This window comes from Pituophis catenifer, unplaced genomic scaffold, assembly GCF_029215685.1.
Source record: "Pituophis catenifer annectens isolate HBS135680 unplaced genomic scaffold, rPitCat1.0.hap2 SCAF_3, whole genome shotgun sequence".
In the NCBI taxonomy this organism is placed as follows: domain Eukaryota; kingdom Metazoa; phylum Chordata; class Lepidosauria; order Squamata; family Colubridae; genus Pituophis; species Pituophis catenifer.
The window spans coordinates 172,888,486-172,904,168 of NW_027256883.1; the positions used below are offsets into that span (position 1 = coordinate 172,888,486).

Genomic DNA, 15,683 nt, shown 5'->3' on the forward strand with positions numbered 1-15,683 from the left:
CAGCTCGCAAAGCAGGGATACAATATGTGTTCTACCAGGAACACACATACTGGTAACTGCTTCCATTTTGCATCACCTGAAGTTTTTGGATAGTCTTCAAGGGTAGCACCAGTTAAAGTGCATTGCACTAATCCAACCAGGAGGGGACCAAGGCATGAGTGACCATGAGTAAATAGGGTCCCTCAATCTAGGAATGGGCACAAATGGCGCACAAAATGAAGTTGTGTAAATGCCCTCTTACTGCAACTGTCACCTGCTCATCAAGCAGGATTCCCAAATCCCCACCACCACCACCACCACCACCGTTGAAAGGATGCTTTGGAACATTTCACAATCACCTTTTGCGGGAGAACTGAGAAATTGCTAAACTGGGAGATATAATAATATTATTATGCTAGATTAGGAGTTATTATATAATGTTATAGCAGAATGTTATTTTGAAATGTATAGTATAAGGGGGATATAATAATATTATTAGAAAGAAAGGGTCAGTGTATGGGGGATGGAGCAAGGGGATGGTAAAGTATTATATAATCTGTTATGAATTTGGGTTTTATTTTGAAGAAGCCACAGGGGGAGGGGAGGGGGAGGGGGGGTTAGGGAGGAGGGGGGAAAAAGGGGGGAAAATTTGTATTTGAAAAACTTTTTCAATAAAAAAAAAAGAAAGAAAGGATGCTTTGGAACATTTCACAATCACTTTTTGCGGGAGAACTGTTCATTCTTGAAATAAATGTATCAGCCCAAAGTACACTTTTAATCTGTTTTTCTTCCCAATTTTCTCCCTTTTCTTCTAGTGGTGCAATGCCAGCCACCCCCAGACATTCAAAATGGGACTCGCAGCAACCAGGAAACAGCAGTATTCCCCAGTGGAATGCTTGTGACGTATACATGCAATCCCGGCTATGCTCTGATTGGAGAGGCAACTATTCAATGTATAGATAATGGCATGTGGTCTTCTCCTGCTCCTAACTGTGAAGGTACATTTCATGACCACAGCATGTTGTATATTGGCTCTTCATATGTTGAGGTATTTTTTTAAGTAAAGGAAATTAATCAGAAGATTGAAGCACAAAAATCTAACAATAAACACTGAGATCATTTTTTTTCTTTATTTCTTCTTCTTTTTAAATCAGGAGGTAGCTGTGGCATCCCCATTAGGTTAGACTTTGCAGATCTGACTGATGTGTATCAGAAAATGAATTCCTTTCCTGTTGGGTCATTGGTACAATACAAATGCAACCCAGGTTATTTTAAGCACCCTCGAGTGAATGCTTCTTCTATATGTATCCGGAATCAGGTTTGGTCAGAAGTTCCAGAATTTTGTATAAGTGAGTTTTGTTTTTCTGTTCTTAAAAATAGGTGGAAATATTCTCGATTTTTTGCATGTGTTGTGAATGTGTTCATATAGTCATAAATTTCAGTTTTGAATGTCTTAGCATAAGAAAGATACAACTTGTTTCTTTTTTGCTAGAAAAATCATGTGGACATCCAGGAGAACCAGAAAATGGTAGGCTGATTGTATCAGGAGATTTTCTGTTTGGTTCTACATTAAGTTATACTTGCGAGGAAGGGTAAGTATAGACAAAACTTGTATGATTTTCATTTATTTTGCAATAAGACTGGTGGATGGAAATTTCATCCTGATTTTTCAGAGGAATGGATTTTGAGCTGGGATAAGTTGCCAAAATTTTTTTTATCATGGTCAACTGAGCAGTCATATTTCCAAAGTAGGTATGTGCATCAGCCTTTTTATATGCTGCTGCATGCACATGTATACTATTACCCTGTCTTATAACCCTTTGGAATGTTTCATATATACCAGTATATCAGATAGTACTGTGGTAATTAGATATTCGGCAGAGTGATGGCACAAAGGAAAAAACTCCCTTTGTGCTTAATTGTTTTGGCATGCAATGAGTCCTGGAGGAGGAGTTGAAACAGTTGTCCAGGATATGAGGGGTCTGTAGCTATTTTCTCAGCCCTCTTTCTGACCCGTGCAATATCGGTCCTCAATGAAGGTAGGTTAGTTACAATTGTTTTTTTTTTTTCTGCAGTCCTAACTATCCACTGAAGTCTGTACCTGTCCTGTTTGGTTGTGGCCCGGGGAAGTGCGGAGGTCGGGACTTGGTTGGCGAAGCTGGCACTGCTCAGGGAGTGTAAAATAAAGCACCTGAAAACACTGTTGCCACAATCTCTGCCACCTGGGACCACCTGAAAACATGATGCTGTTTTTTTGCCTCCACACACCGTTTTTGGAATCGGGGAGGAAAAAGAGCATCGCATTTTCGGGTGTTGCGCAGGAGGTGTAAGGCAAGGCGCTGCCACCCTAAAACACTGTTGCTGCGATCTCCGCTGCCTGAAATCACTCGAAAATGCAATGCTCTTTTTTTGCCTCTGCACGCCCCATTTTTGGAACCAGGGAGGAAAGTATTTTCAGGCAGTAGCGCCTTGCTTTATGCTCCCTGTGCAGTGCCCACTTCACCAACCGAGTCCCGACCTCCATGCTTCCCCAGGCCGCTTCTGAATCAGACTCTGACTGAGGCAGGAAAGACACAGGGGGCTTGCCGGGAAGCCCGGCACCGTGTTTACGAGATGGCAGCGTCCAGGCGGACTGAAGTGCTGCATCTTTATTGGGCCTTGCTGCGAGAAAGCCAGGCTTTCAATGCCTAAATCTATAAGTAGGAAGACAGGGGCGTCTCGAGAGTGTAGCCTTCGGTGCCAAGTCCCTCTTCTGCCCCCATGAAAATCATCCCCCACTCCACCCCGCCCCACCCACTCCAGTTAAATGCACCTAGAGTGATAGGGTTTGTTTTAAACGGATAAAAAGATTCATTTATTTATTATTTTATTTATTTATTTATTTATTTATTTATTTATTTATTTATTCATATTTCTATGCCGCCCACTCTCCGAGGACTCTGGGCGGCTTACACCAAAGACAGTATACTAAATAGCATATTGCCCCCAACAATCTGGGTCCTCATTTTACCCACCTCGGAAGGATGGAAGGCTGAGTCAACCTTGAGCCAGTGAGATTTGATCCGCTGATCTGCTGAACTAGCAGTCAGCTGAAGTACAGTAGCTGCAGTACTGCACTCTAACCACTGTGCCACCTCGGCTCATTTGTGCTGATCGTTATCAAAAGAATGGAAATGAGGATCCCCGCTGCCTGGAACCACTGGAAAATGTGACACGCAGAGGCCGACAACCTCCGAAGGGTGGGGGCCAGTAGGTGGGTGGGGCTACATTCGGTGTCTAAGACGCACCCAGATTTTCACCTTGTTTTTTTGGGGGAAAAGGTGCATTTTATACTCCGAAAAAATACGGTAATTAGGATCCAAAGGTAGAATATTGTAAGAGGACTCTGCAAAATAATGGCTTGGATGGGATATGCGTAATAATTCTTCAATATACACATACATTGTTTGTTCTTTGTAAGTAATAGATTTTCACTATTTATATGCAGGGTTGTTAGCAGATGGTTATTTAGAAGTTGTTGAGTTGTAATTGTTCTATTCTTTTCCACTGGCATTTCTGAGAATCAGTGATAGGAAATTGAACCCAGGAAGAATAAGTGGCCATTCCATAATTGTTTCTGTTTTAATGCAGGTACAAACTGATTGGACAGTCTTCCAGAAAATGTGCCTTAAATGGAAAAAGAGTAAAATGGAGTGGCAACCTTCCTGAATGTCAGCGTAAGTAGAGCATACAGTCATATTTCTTTAGCTAAATTCCATTGTGACTTCTTTTCAAAATCATGTTTCATATCATGTACCTTTTATACTTGTTGAGACTTTGGAAAAAGTGCAGAGAAGATGACTAAAGGCCTGGAGACTAAAACATATGAGGATTTGGGTATGGCTAGTCTAAAGAAAAGAAGGATTAGGGCAGTGGTGAAATCTAAAATTTGTTACTACCGGTTTTGTGGGTGTGGCTTGGTGGTGGTGGGGTAATGTGACTGGGTGGGCGTGGCCAATTTTTTTTTTAAACTTTTAAAACCATTTTTTGTAAAAAAAAAATGCTTTCAAAAGGCTCTGACGATCCCAGCTGAGTTGCCTGATCGGCAGGAGCTTTTTAAAAAACTCAGCTTGGATCGTCAGAAGCATTTAAAAGAAAAAAAGGGATTTTTTTCTTTTAAAAACCTTTGACAATCCCAGCTGAACCGCGCGATCATGAGAGGCTTTTTTTTTTTTTACTTTTTAAAGCATTTTTTTGGCCAAACAGGTTGTAGAAAAAATGCTTTTAAAAGTAAAAAAAAAAGCCTCTCATGATTGTGCAGCTCAGCTGGGCATGGGGGTGGGCAGTGATTTTGCTACCGGTTCTCCGAACCACCCACTTCCATCGCTACCAGATCGAGTGATCTGGTCAGAACCAGGAGCATTTCACCCCTGGATTAGGGGTGACATGATAGAAGCTTTCCAGTATTTGAGGGGCTACCATAAAGAAGAGGGAATCAATTTATTTTCCAAAGCACCAGAAGGTAAGACAAGAAACAATAGATGGAAAATAATCAAGGAGAGAAGCAACCACAAATTAAGGAAAAACTTCCTTAACAGTTAGCACAATTAACCAGTGAAACAGCTTGCTTTCAAAAGTTGTAGGTGCTTTATCACTGTAGGTTTTTAAGAAGAGACTGGACAGCCACTTGTCTGAAAGGGGTTGGGGTTGGTTGGACTAGAAGACCTCCAAAGTCCCTTCCCGCTCTATTCTGAATTGAATTGAATTTGGAAAGCTAAAATGCTATTCATCTGGAGATTAACTTGCCAAAGTTCAGGATAAAAGCTTTAGGTGGGTATATGAAGTATGTTCGTCTGAGTTGGTGATATCACTATCAAAAATGCAGCCCAACCTACCATTAATGTCTCGTTTGCAGACTCCATTCAAATCAATGAATCTGATATTAGAGCACAGCAGTGCAAACACAATGTAATTTTAGGTACTATATGCTCTTGGTATTATAAAATAACCTTAATTGTGTTATATATGTTTTGAGTATAGATGTATTAAAAATCTATCAATAAATCAGTTATGTATATACACATTCTGAGATTGTATTTTTTGATTTAAAGAACTTGTGCACAAAATAATTGTTATTAACTAGCTACTAATTGTTCTATCCCACTAGGAACTGATTATATAACATTAATTTAAAAATTGTTATTAACTAAAAAAATTGTAGCAGCTTCATTTTACCATTTTCAATGTGGCATAACCTGTCATGAACACAACTGTATTGCAATAAAATTAATTAATCTTGTAAATTCTAAAGAATTAAACATATTTTTGTGATTATATCCAAAAGTCACATTATTTGCTGAATCCATTTTTTCTCACATCTTTGTGGTTTTCCCTAGAATCTGAGAAAGGAGAGATATGACTTAAAGTAAAACATATGGATTTTTGATTGATGAATGGATGTATTAATCAAATCTTATCTTAATCAAATACTTTTACAAATCATGCTTCCCTGAAAATAAGCCCTCCCCAAAAATAAGCCTTCCTCGAAAATATTTAAATGCATGCGCAGCCAGTCCCCGCCATTTTCTTTGGTTACCATTAGGGAGACAGAGCTGGAAATCAGGTAAGATGGCAAGAGGAGCCCCGTTTTGCTCCACATGCCCCCCAAAATAACAAGACCTCCTTCCCCAAAAATAAAGCCAAGCGCTTATTTCAGCATTCAAAAAATATAAGACAAGGTCTTATTTTTGGGGAAACATGGTACTGCAATTAGTACTGGTGCAGTGGTTACAATGCAGTATTGCGGGATAATTCTGTTCACTGCCAGGAGTTTGATCCTCGCTGGCTTGACATTGACTCAGTCTTCCATCCTTCCAAAGTCAGTAAAATGGGGACCCAGATTGTTGGAGGCAATGTGTTGATTCTGTAAGCCACTCAGAGAGTGCTGTAAAGCACTATGAAGCAGTATATAAGTCTAAATGTTATTGCTAGTAGCCACAGAGAGATTGATTGTCTACAGAATAATCAGAACATTTCAGAGCCTTTTGCATAGTTTTGAGGAGCCTGTGGATCTCTATATTGTATGTTGTTCAAAAATTAGCTTCCATTACCTAAGGCCATTCCCAAGGATAGCTGGGCAGATGGGAATCTGAGAGTCCAGCAGAATCTGTAATGTTCCAATTGTATCACTTCCCACCTTTCTTTTTTATGCTCATTTAGTGTCAAATCAAATAGGTTTTTTTTGGTGGCAATGGTTGAACTAAAATGCTTTAGGAGGAGATGCCCCTGGCTGTGAGCAACAGGTGCCTTGCTCACATGGGGACCATCCATTTTAATATTGCCTCATGGCTGCCAGAGGGATGAATTTGAGAGCTGCAATAGGGAGGCCTGGAGGGGAAAAACCTGAGAGCTGACCAGACTGTGATCCAGCTATAGTGCAGATCAGTGGTGAAATCTAAATTTCTTTCCTACCGGTTCTGTGGGTGTGGCTCGGTGGGCGTGGCTTGGTGGTGGGGGTCATGTGACTGGTGGGTGTGGCTATGTAACCATATGACTGGGGGATCAAAAGACAGAAATTCACTAACAATGTCCTGCTGGAGCAGGATTGGACTAGATGACCTCCAGGTCCCTTCCAGCCCTGGATTATCTTCTGAAGCTCTGTCTAGTGCCAGGTTTGTAGTCCTTCCTTCCTCTCTTTTTTCTTTCCTTCCTTCCTTCCTTCCTTCCTTCCTTCCTTCCTTCCTTCCTTCCTTCCTTCCTTCCTTCCTTCCCTCCCTCCCTTCTTTCTCTCTCTCTCTCTCTCTCTCTCTCTCTCTTTCTTTCAAAAAACACCCCCCCCCCCCACCATCATTAGTTGCCTACACCACCTTTTTTGGCCTAGCAGGATTCAGGGAAGACCCCCCCCACCACCCCATCCCTGTAAAAAAAAGGTTCCGATAATTGCACAGCAGAGCTGTGATGGTCGGAGCCTTTTTAAAAACTTTTTTAAAGCCAGTAGTAAAAAAATGCCTAAAAAGTAAAAAAAAAAAAAAAAGTTCCGACAATCAGCTGAGCAATCCCCGATCCTCAGAACTTTTTTTTTTTTTTTTTTTTTTTACTTTTTAAAGCATTTTTAACTACCGGTTCTGGCATGTACCCCTGCATACGCAGGAAATAATGTACAAAACACATTATTAAAGTTCATTTCAGATATCTAAGAAAAGAGAAAAGCAAATATGCTACAACACTCTTGTCAAATGACATTACTCAGTCAAACATGCCTAAAGCTCTGACGAAAAAACTTTATTTAGACGTAATGATGCTATGTGGTTTGGTAATGAAACATCTGGAAGAAAACCACCAACGTCAGAGAACACCAAAGACCCCACAATTCAACCCTGAACTACAAATTTCCTCTTCCATCATAACCTTGATTTATTTTCAGTTTTGGTAACTTTCAGTATTTAATTTCAACAATGATTTCTTTCCCCATGTTTATTCTCCCCGAATAACACTTTCTCATCATTTGGAGTATTTTTTTCTAATTCAAGTTTACCACTAACAGTTTTCAACTGAAGGAAAATGGCCTCACTTATTTTTTAAAAAAACTTTTTTCTGTATGTCCTTGAAACAATATCAAAAGAAACAATGTGAGAAATTATATGTCAGAGATAGTTATACTGTTTTGAAAATTAGAGGACTAAGACCTCTAATATGCAATTGCTTGTAAAAGCCTTAAAAAAGAGGAAATATTAACTCCATGGTAATTCTTCATTACAGCTGCAACTGCCACAACAGATAATGATGCTCGATATAACATGCCCTTTGTCTTTGTCCGCTTTTTTAACAGCACATATTACATTAAAGTCATGAATATTATAAATGTTCAAGGCTTTATATCCATACTCTAATAAGGCAAAGAAATCCATTTATCTTTTTTATGCAACCTCCACTTCTTTCTAGCTATCTTGTGTTCATCACCACCAAATATTCCCCACGGCAAGCACACTGGAAAAATTTTGAAAGATTTCTTCTATGGGACAACTGTAACATATATGTGTGACAAAGGCTACCCTCTTATTGGAAATGCCTCTATTACCTGTACATCTAAGGATGGGATAAACGGAGAATGGAGTGGCCATGCGTATTGTGGAGGTGAGTTTTCCTGCACAATCTTTGGTTCTTGTGTTCCTTCTCAAGCAAGGACCATCAGCTGCTAATTGGAAACATTTAAAATGATTCCTTCAAATAGTTCTTTGGGGACTTCACACTGACAAACTAGTTATCTCTATTCCTCAGCTACCCAAACTGAACTAATCAGGCCTGACACTTCTACAGAATGATTCCAGTTTTTTTCTCCTTGTTTGCTTCTGATATATGTTTCATTTTTCAGTGGCACGGTGCCAATCTCCTCAGATTAAGAATGGAAAGATTGTGGCTGGAGTTTCCAGCACCTACAAATATAACCAGAAAGTTAGCTTTGAGTGCATTGGGGACCACAAGATGGTTGGTTCTAGAGAGATCTATTGCCAAGTAGATGGTACATGGGACCCCCCCACTCCTGTCTGTGAATTTGGTAAGGACGAATCTGGATTTTCCATTGTTTGAACTATATTAAACTGCTGTTCTGTTTTGGCTGTGCATTCCACTTTTCTTCATTCTCAGTCAGTAGAAAATATGGTGCTTGCAGTTGAGCCTAGAAAACAACTAGTATCTTCTTTTCCCCCTGATTTATCATCCTGGAGTATATTTTTAATTTGATTTTCTTCCCAATCTGCTCTCTTCTTTTAGTGAGACAATGCCCACCACCCCCAGACGTTCAAAATGGGACTTGCAGCAACCAGGAAACAGGAGTATTTTCCAGTGGAATTCTTGTGACGTATACATGCAATCCCGGCTATGCTCTGATTGGAAAGGCAACCCTTCATTGCACAAATGCTGGCAAATGGTCATCTCCTGCCCCTAACTGTGAAGGTACCTTTTGTGACCACAACATTTTTTTTCCTGTAAGCTCTTGAAGGAGTGAGATCCATAAACAGAAGATCACTCTTCATATGGGTTTCTACGTTTTTACTGAATGAAGTGCTTTGAAGGAAATACTTAACTTGATTCAAAAGCTGCTGTGGTGTCAGAATTAGGAATATTTAGGGTAGGAGTCCAACATTTTATTTATTTTAGCTTCACTGAAGGGCTCTTGAAAAGGAGTAACTGTTAACAAAAAGCCCTTTCCTTTGGCCATTCCTTTTGGGGGGATGCTGCTGCTGTTCTTTTCATCTCTAGTGTTCATCTGGGAATAGTTGCAGAGGGCTATGGTAAGTTTGGGAATGTTTTATTGGGACTGATGTGATATTAGTGTGAATTTAGCTTTTGAAAATCACACATTTAGGTTTTTAAAAATATTTGAAACAAAATAAAAGCATGTGTACTCAATTAATAATAAGCCCTGAATTCTTCAAGACAGAGTCTGATGAACCCAACCAATCTTGCAGACTGTGCAAAATAGCAAAATTCCTGGTCGGTTTTACTCATTCTCATGTCCACATTCATGATAAATGCTCACTGGAGATAGAGATAGAGATAGAGATAGAGATAGAGAGAGAGAGAGAGAGAGAGAGAGAGAGAGAGAGAGAGAGGGAGGGAGGGAGGGAGGGAGGGAAGGAGACAGAAGACAGACAGACATAGACATAGACATAGATATCAGAATTTTATGTTCAGACTCAATGCAAATTATGATAAAGAAATTCTGGATTAATAAATCAAGGAGACTCATGATTTTGAGTTCTACATTCTTGATGAAAGATATATATCTGATATTTAGAATATGTTCCATATTACATTAGTATAAAACTAAATCAGTCATGCCATCAATTATTGGTATTTTTAAACCATGAAGAGTAATTGGTGTAAGAGAAAGATTTTGTTTCCCCCTTTCTAAAGGGTTAAAGTTTTCAAAATATGTGCACTTTGTTAACTATTTTTGTTAACTAATTAATACTGCCCTGTAATTAAAACTGAGAGTATAGAAAGTTATTGTAGATAATCAGGTAGAATTAGGAATAAAGCAAGTTTCCCTATCTATCAAATTGAACATGGAAATAGTATGTTCAATGATAACACTAATAGTATTAATAATATTAATAATAGCTGAAATTTGTTTCTTTGTTTTGGAGGCACCTATGCCTTTCCTATTCAGTTAGATTGGACAGAGATTGCAAATGAATATTAAAAAAATAAGTTATTTCTTCTGGGTTCAGTTGTGAAATATATATGTCATCCTGGTTATGTTAGGTATCCTGAACTGAAAATCAGTGACATGCATTAGGAATCAGATTTGGTCAGAAATTCAAGAATTCTGTCAAAGTGAGTCTTTGTTTACCCTGATCAAACTATAAGATTGGCCTTTCAATGGGGTATCAAATTGTGCAACTTAACCCTTGGGAGTGTATTTGTCGGTTGCTAAATACAGATAAAAACCTTGAATCAGTTTTATACATTTTGTGCTACCCAAAACATAACATGGAAAAGTAGAATCTCTCTGTTTTCCACTAGGAAAATCATGTGGACATCCAGGAGAACTAGAGGGTGGCAGATTGCTTGTAACAGGAGATTTTCGCTTTGGTTCCACTGTAAATTACCAGTGTGAGGAAGGGTAAGTTTCAAGGAATCCAACACAATTTCCAGTGGTGAGATTCTTCCTGTTTCTTTCTTTCTCTTTTCAACAGTGTAACCTGAAATTGTCTGGTGAGAATTCTTCTGGGTGGGGTCGTGTAAGGAATCTTACTTTTCTCACCAGCCATTGGGCAATGTCTGTAACTCAATGGGGAAGAGGCACGTATACACCTGCCAAGGAGTTTTTAACATTTTATTGAAACATTGCAAGCCTCCACTTTTGTTCCTCAGATCCCACTAGCAGAGGCTTGTCAGCAAATGGCCCTCCACCAAGACCCAATAAATAAGAGTCCACAAAGTCCAGGCACGAAATCTAACCATGAAATACGAAGTCTGAAGTCAAGGCATATGTCTACAGATCCCCACACTAAGTCCAGGCCCAAGTCTCAAGTCCAGGCATGGTATCCAAGGTCCAAGTCCAAAATCCAGGCATGAAATCAAAGGTCCAAACATGTGGTCAGAAAACAAGACACAGGTCTGGAATCAGAAAACATGAAGTCAAAGCACATGCACAGCGAGGAAGTGAATGGTTGGCTACAACACTGCTTTGCTCCATGTATCAGATTGAGTGATAACCAGCTGGTGCAATTCATTAAGAGGGGTGAGGCTGCTTCCTCATGAGTAACCTCACTGATTTCCATGTGCCTTCCTCTGCTACATGCCCTGGGATCTGGCAGGGGAGGAAATTCCTTCTTGTTTCCACTGACCACCTGCAGCTATACCTCTTCTTCACCCTGTACCTCTGGCTGGTCATCCACGCTTCCCAGCTGCAACTGTATCTCTGCTCTTTCCTCTTCAGCCAGGCACTCATCCAGTCGCTACCCCACCAACCCTTCCAATGTTCCTGGCCTCTCCTCCTCTTGCCATCCATTCACACTGCTCTGTGTCCTTTTCCAAAATCCCCAGAGCTGGCTCTTGTTTGGGCCGGCATCCAGGGAAGCCTGTCCTGGCCAGGTTGAGAGGTTTCAACCTGCTGTTGCATCTTTTGCATCTTTCTCTTTCAATCTAAGTTTGCTAAAACCCAATTATAAGCAAAAATTAGGACTTAACAGAATGAAAAGGAAGGACCATTTTCAGGTACATAGATTGTATCAATGAACAGTGGAGTTAAACATGTTCTTCCTTCTGATATATTTTCTCTAGAAAATAAATCAGTATGAAATTTCTCCTTCTATTGTATGATTATAAACATATAAGACTTTTGCCAAAATAAGATTTAGCAATTATGAAAACTTTGAAATTATGAAAAAATTCTCCTGCATGTTGCTATTTTGCTTTCTAGCAACCATGTCTCTACACATACACTTATGCTGTCTGTCTACACGTATGAATGCATATCAACTGACACCGCATGAATAAAAAAGCATGGGATGAATGAATACTAAAATACTTTATGATGTCCTTAGTCATCTTTATCCCAGCATTTTATTCAGACCTGAATGTCACTTCAGAACTGAAACAACTCTAAGCAGCTCATTTTGAATTAGAGTAAACGAAAGGATGTAGAACAGTTTGATTCCAACCATCTAAAGTCTGCATTCTTCTACAAAAAATAAAAGGATTATATGCTGTTTCTTTTGTCTTGCTACAGGTATAGGCTGATTGGCAAGTCTTCCAGAAGCTGTGCATTGTTTGGTGAAACAGTGGCATGGACAGGTGACCTTCCTTATTGCCAGAGTAAGCAGCACTCAAAATGCAGATCTAGTTTAGGATATTTGTAAGAGAAGGCTTAATGAATGCCAGTAGTCTAAAACAGAAACTATAGAGACAGATAAAATGATGCAAATCATATTGAAGATAACGAAACCTGCATAAACGAGTACTTCATCCTTAGGCAACATTATATCAAGCTGCAAGCAAGTCATATCACAGCATAGCCCTAAATGCTAATTGAACTATAATGTTTATCAGAAAATCTATAGACAAACTAATTAACCCTGTTCCTCAGATAGCTAAATTGGATCAATCAGGCCTGACACTTCTGCAGAGTGATTCCATTTTTTTTTCTCCTTATCTGCTTCTGATATACAGTATGTCTCCTTTTCAGTGACACAGTGTCCATATCAGGGGTGGGTTCTACTTACCTTTACTACCGGTTCGCAATGTGGCCACATGCGCGCTCTTCTTCGCATGGGCAGAAGTGTTGTGATGGTGTCAGGGTCAGTGGGCGGAGCCTCCCACCGGTTTTACTACCGGTTCTATAGAACCGGTCTGAACCGGGGGCAACCCACCACTGGTCCATATCCTCAGATTAAGAATGGAAGAATTGTGGCTGGAATTTCCAGCGCTTACAAATATAACCAGAAGGTTAGCTTTGAATGTATTGGGGGCCACAAGATGGTTGGTTCCAAAGAGATCTATTGCCAAGTGGATGGTAGGTGGGATCCCCCCACACCTATCTGTGAACAAGATAAGTTTAAATCTGGATTTTCCATTTTTTTTTAACAATATTCGGAGCTCTGTTTTATTTTGTTTGACTTAACCATTACATTTTCCTTCTCTCAGAGTGGACTGTATGGTCCTTGTTGCAACAACTTGTATCTTAATATTTTCATCTTATTATTCAACTATTGACAAAGTGGCATTGGAAACTTTTATTGAATATGAAGTATGCATTATATTAATTAGAGACAATCTCCTTCCCTTCCCATTCCTCCCCTCCCCTCTCCACCCCTCCCATTCTGCACTCAATTACAGTCATAAGTCAAGGACTATCTTAATGTCAACTCTTTCCATGCATTGATTTATGAAACCTGCACTAAAGGAATCAACTGACCAATGTGTCATGTGCATATCTTTGACCCTATTTCCCCTCTTATCCCTGTCCATTAATACTCAGCTAAATCCTATCATATTCTTAGGACGAAGTCTTTCTTTAAAATCTATATTTACTCTTTGTTCAGTGAATTAGTTCTCAAGAAGGCATTATTTGCACAGGACTCGACCAAATTTAGTTGCTCCCCTTTCATTTTTAGTTCCAGGCTGTGTGAATCCAGACATTCAGAATGGAAGAATTATTAGGCCCAAAGCAAATGATCAATCTGTATCAACAATTACATTTGAATGTGACTCTGGCTACACCATGAAAGGCAAGCATACAATTTGGTGTCAATGTGGCAACACATGGGATTCGCCAGCACCCATCTGTGTCAGGGCTATGTTTAGTGAAGCTGGATTTTATCAATTCTTCTCACAATTAGAAAAAAACTAAGTAGTTTTCCCCCCTTTTTTGCTAATTTCTCTGTGAACAATAAATCCAGAAGCATCCTGTAAATTTGCAGCCCCTTTTGAAGATTGAAAGGCAATTTTTTCTAGAGCATTTGGTTGTTCCATGAGACAATGTGGAAGGTCCATCTTGGGGGTTTTCTTATTAAATGACAACATACAACGATGAGAACCGAATGCCAATCCCCATTCTCCCAGCTTGGAAGGATGATTTGGACCATTTCACAATCCCTTTTTCAGGGAGAACTGCTCAGACTAGAAAGAAATTTAGCCAAAGTAAATTCTTAATTTGTTTTTCTTCCCAGTGAAGTGAAATTTGTTTGTTTTAATTTGTTCAGTTGGTTAATTTGTTCTTCTCCTTTCTTCCAGTAGTGCAATGCCAGCCACCCCCAGACATTCAAAATGGGATTCACAGCAACCAGGAAACATTATTTTCCAGTGGAACACTTGTGAAATACACATGCAATCCTGGCTACGCTCTGATTGGAGAGGCAACTATTCAGTGTATGGATAATGGCAGATGGTCTTCTCCTGTCCCTAACTGTGAAGGTACATTTTTTGAGATAGGCTGTATTGCCTCATGAAGATGAGAGGTACAGAAACAATTAGTCTTCACACACCTTTGCTGTTTTTATTGAATTGAATGATTCTGGCCATACAGTATCCCTAGCATAAGGCTGCTTCAAAACAGCTAAAGTATCAGACCAAGGAACATTTAGGCTTAAAATCTAGTGGTATATAAAATGACTCAAGGATTCCTTCAGTCAAGGAACCCAAACTACAACTGAAGAAATGAGAAGTCATCTTTAGCAGAGCTAATTATCCATCAGTGAATTCCTTTTATATTATAGTACAAGATTATTTTTTAAGTGAGTTTGTCTCTGAAGTTTAATGCTTTAAACTTTACACCCATATGATTTAGTGAAGATCTGCTTCTGTAGTAACGTATGCTAATCCATGTATCTACAAGTGCATGTATCTGACTTTTATAAACTAGATTTCTCTTTTCAAAGAACAATTGCATTTTGCAAAGAAAAATAGACAGGTTACCTTAACACTAGCCTGTTAAATGATTTTTTAGTCATAAAACAATGCAAATTCCTTTGCAGTCATATTGTTCTTATTACAGAGTTTAGAAATAGGGCCCTGCTTGAAGAAACAGGGAATAAATCAGAAGCGTATTTAACAGGGGTGGGCTGCTGGGGGTTCGCAGGGGTTTGGGAGAACCTCTAGCTAAGATTCTGTGCAGTTCAGAGAACCCTCAAATGCCACTCCTGGCTGGCTCCACCTACTTTGCCCTGCCCCTCCCAGGAGTCCCCAAGTGGCCCATTTTGGATGCAGGTAAGTGCAGGGCACGCATGGAGGCTTGGGGAGGGCGAAAAAATGGGCCTACCAGAAGTTTGGGAAGAACTCCAGAGGGCCTCTGGAGCCTGGGGAGGCCATTTTCGCCATCGTGGAGACTCAAGGAAAGACTCCGGAGCCCGGGGAGGGCAACCCGCGCTGTGGTGCAGGAGGCCGACTAGGCCACACTCACATGGCCACGCCCACCCAGCAACCGGGCAGAGAATCCCTTGCTAAAATTTTTGAAGCCCACCCCTGATATTTAATTATAACTTTCCACTGAGTATCATATCAAAATGGTATTGTAAGTGCTATCCTCTGAGTCCCTTCCCTCCCTACCCCTTTTTAGATTCCATAGGCCATCCATGAGAGAAATGCCATCTGACTTGAGTAATTCTTTGCATGTGTTCTTGCCTGCTGTAAACTATTTTTTCCTAAGAATATGCTATTTTTTCCTAAGAATACCTCTGAGAGATAGCACTAACTCGTTGAAAACCAATAGTACTTTTATA

At 39.8% G+C, this 15,683-nt stretch overlaps 1 protein-coding gene across 1 annotated transcript in view; it reads left to right on the forward strand.

Moving 5' to 3' along the window:
* The first annotated feature begins 926 nt into the window (after nucleotides 1-926).
* LOC139315082 (complement receptor type 2-like) overlaps nucleotides 927-15,683 on the forward strand; it is a 39,096-nt gene continuing 24,339 nt past the window's right edge. Inside the window, exons 1-7 of the mRNA XM_070941110.1 lie at nucleotides 927-977; nucleotides 1,134-1,328; nucleotides 8,330-8,512; nucleotides 8,728-8,910; nucleotides 10,486-10,585; nucleotides 12,197-12,282; nucleotides 14,200-14,379. Of these exons, the coding sequence (XP_070797211.1) occupies nucleotides 947-977; nucleotides 1,134-1,328; nucleotides 8,330-8,512; nucleotides 8,728-8,910; nucleotides 10,486-10,585; nucleotides 12,197-12,282; nucleotides 14,200-14,379 (958 nt within the window). The 5' untranslated portion in view covers nucleotides 927-946. The remainder of the gene's footprint in view (nucleotides 978-1,133; nucleotides 1,329-8,329; nucleotides 8,513-8,727; nucleotides 8,911-10,485; nucleotides 10,586-12,196; nucleotides 12,283-14,199; nucleotides 14,380-15,683) is intronic.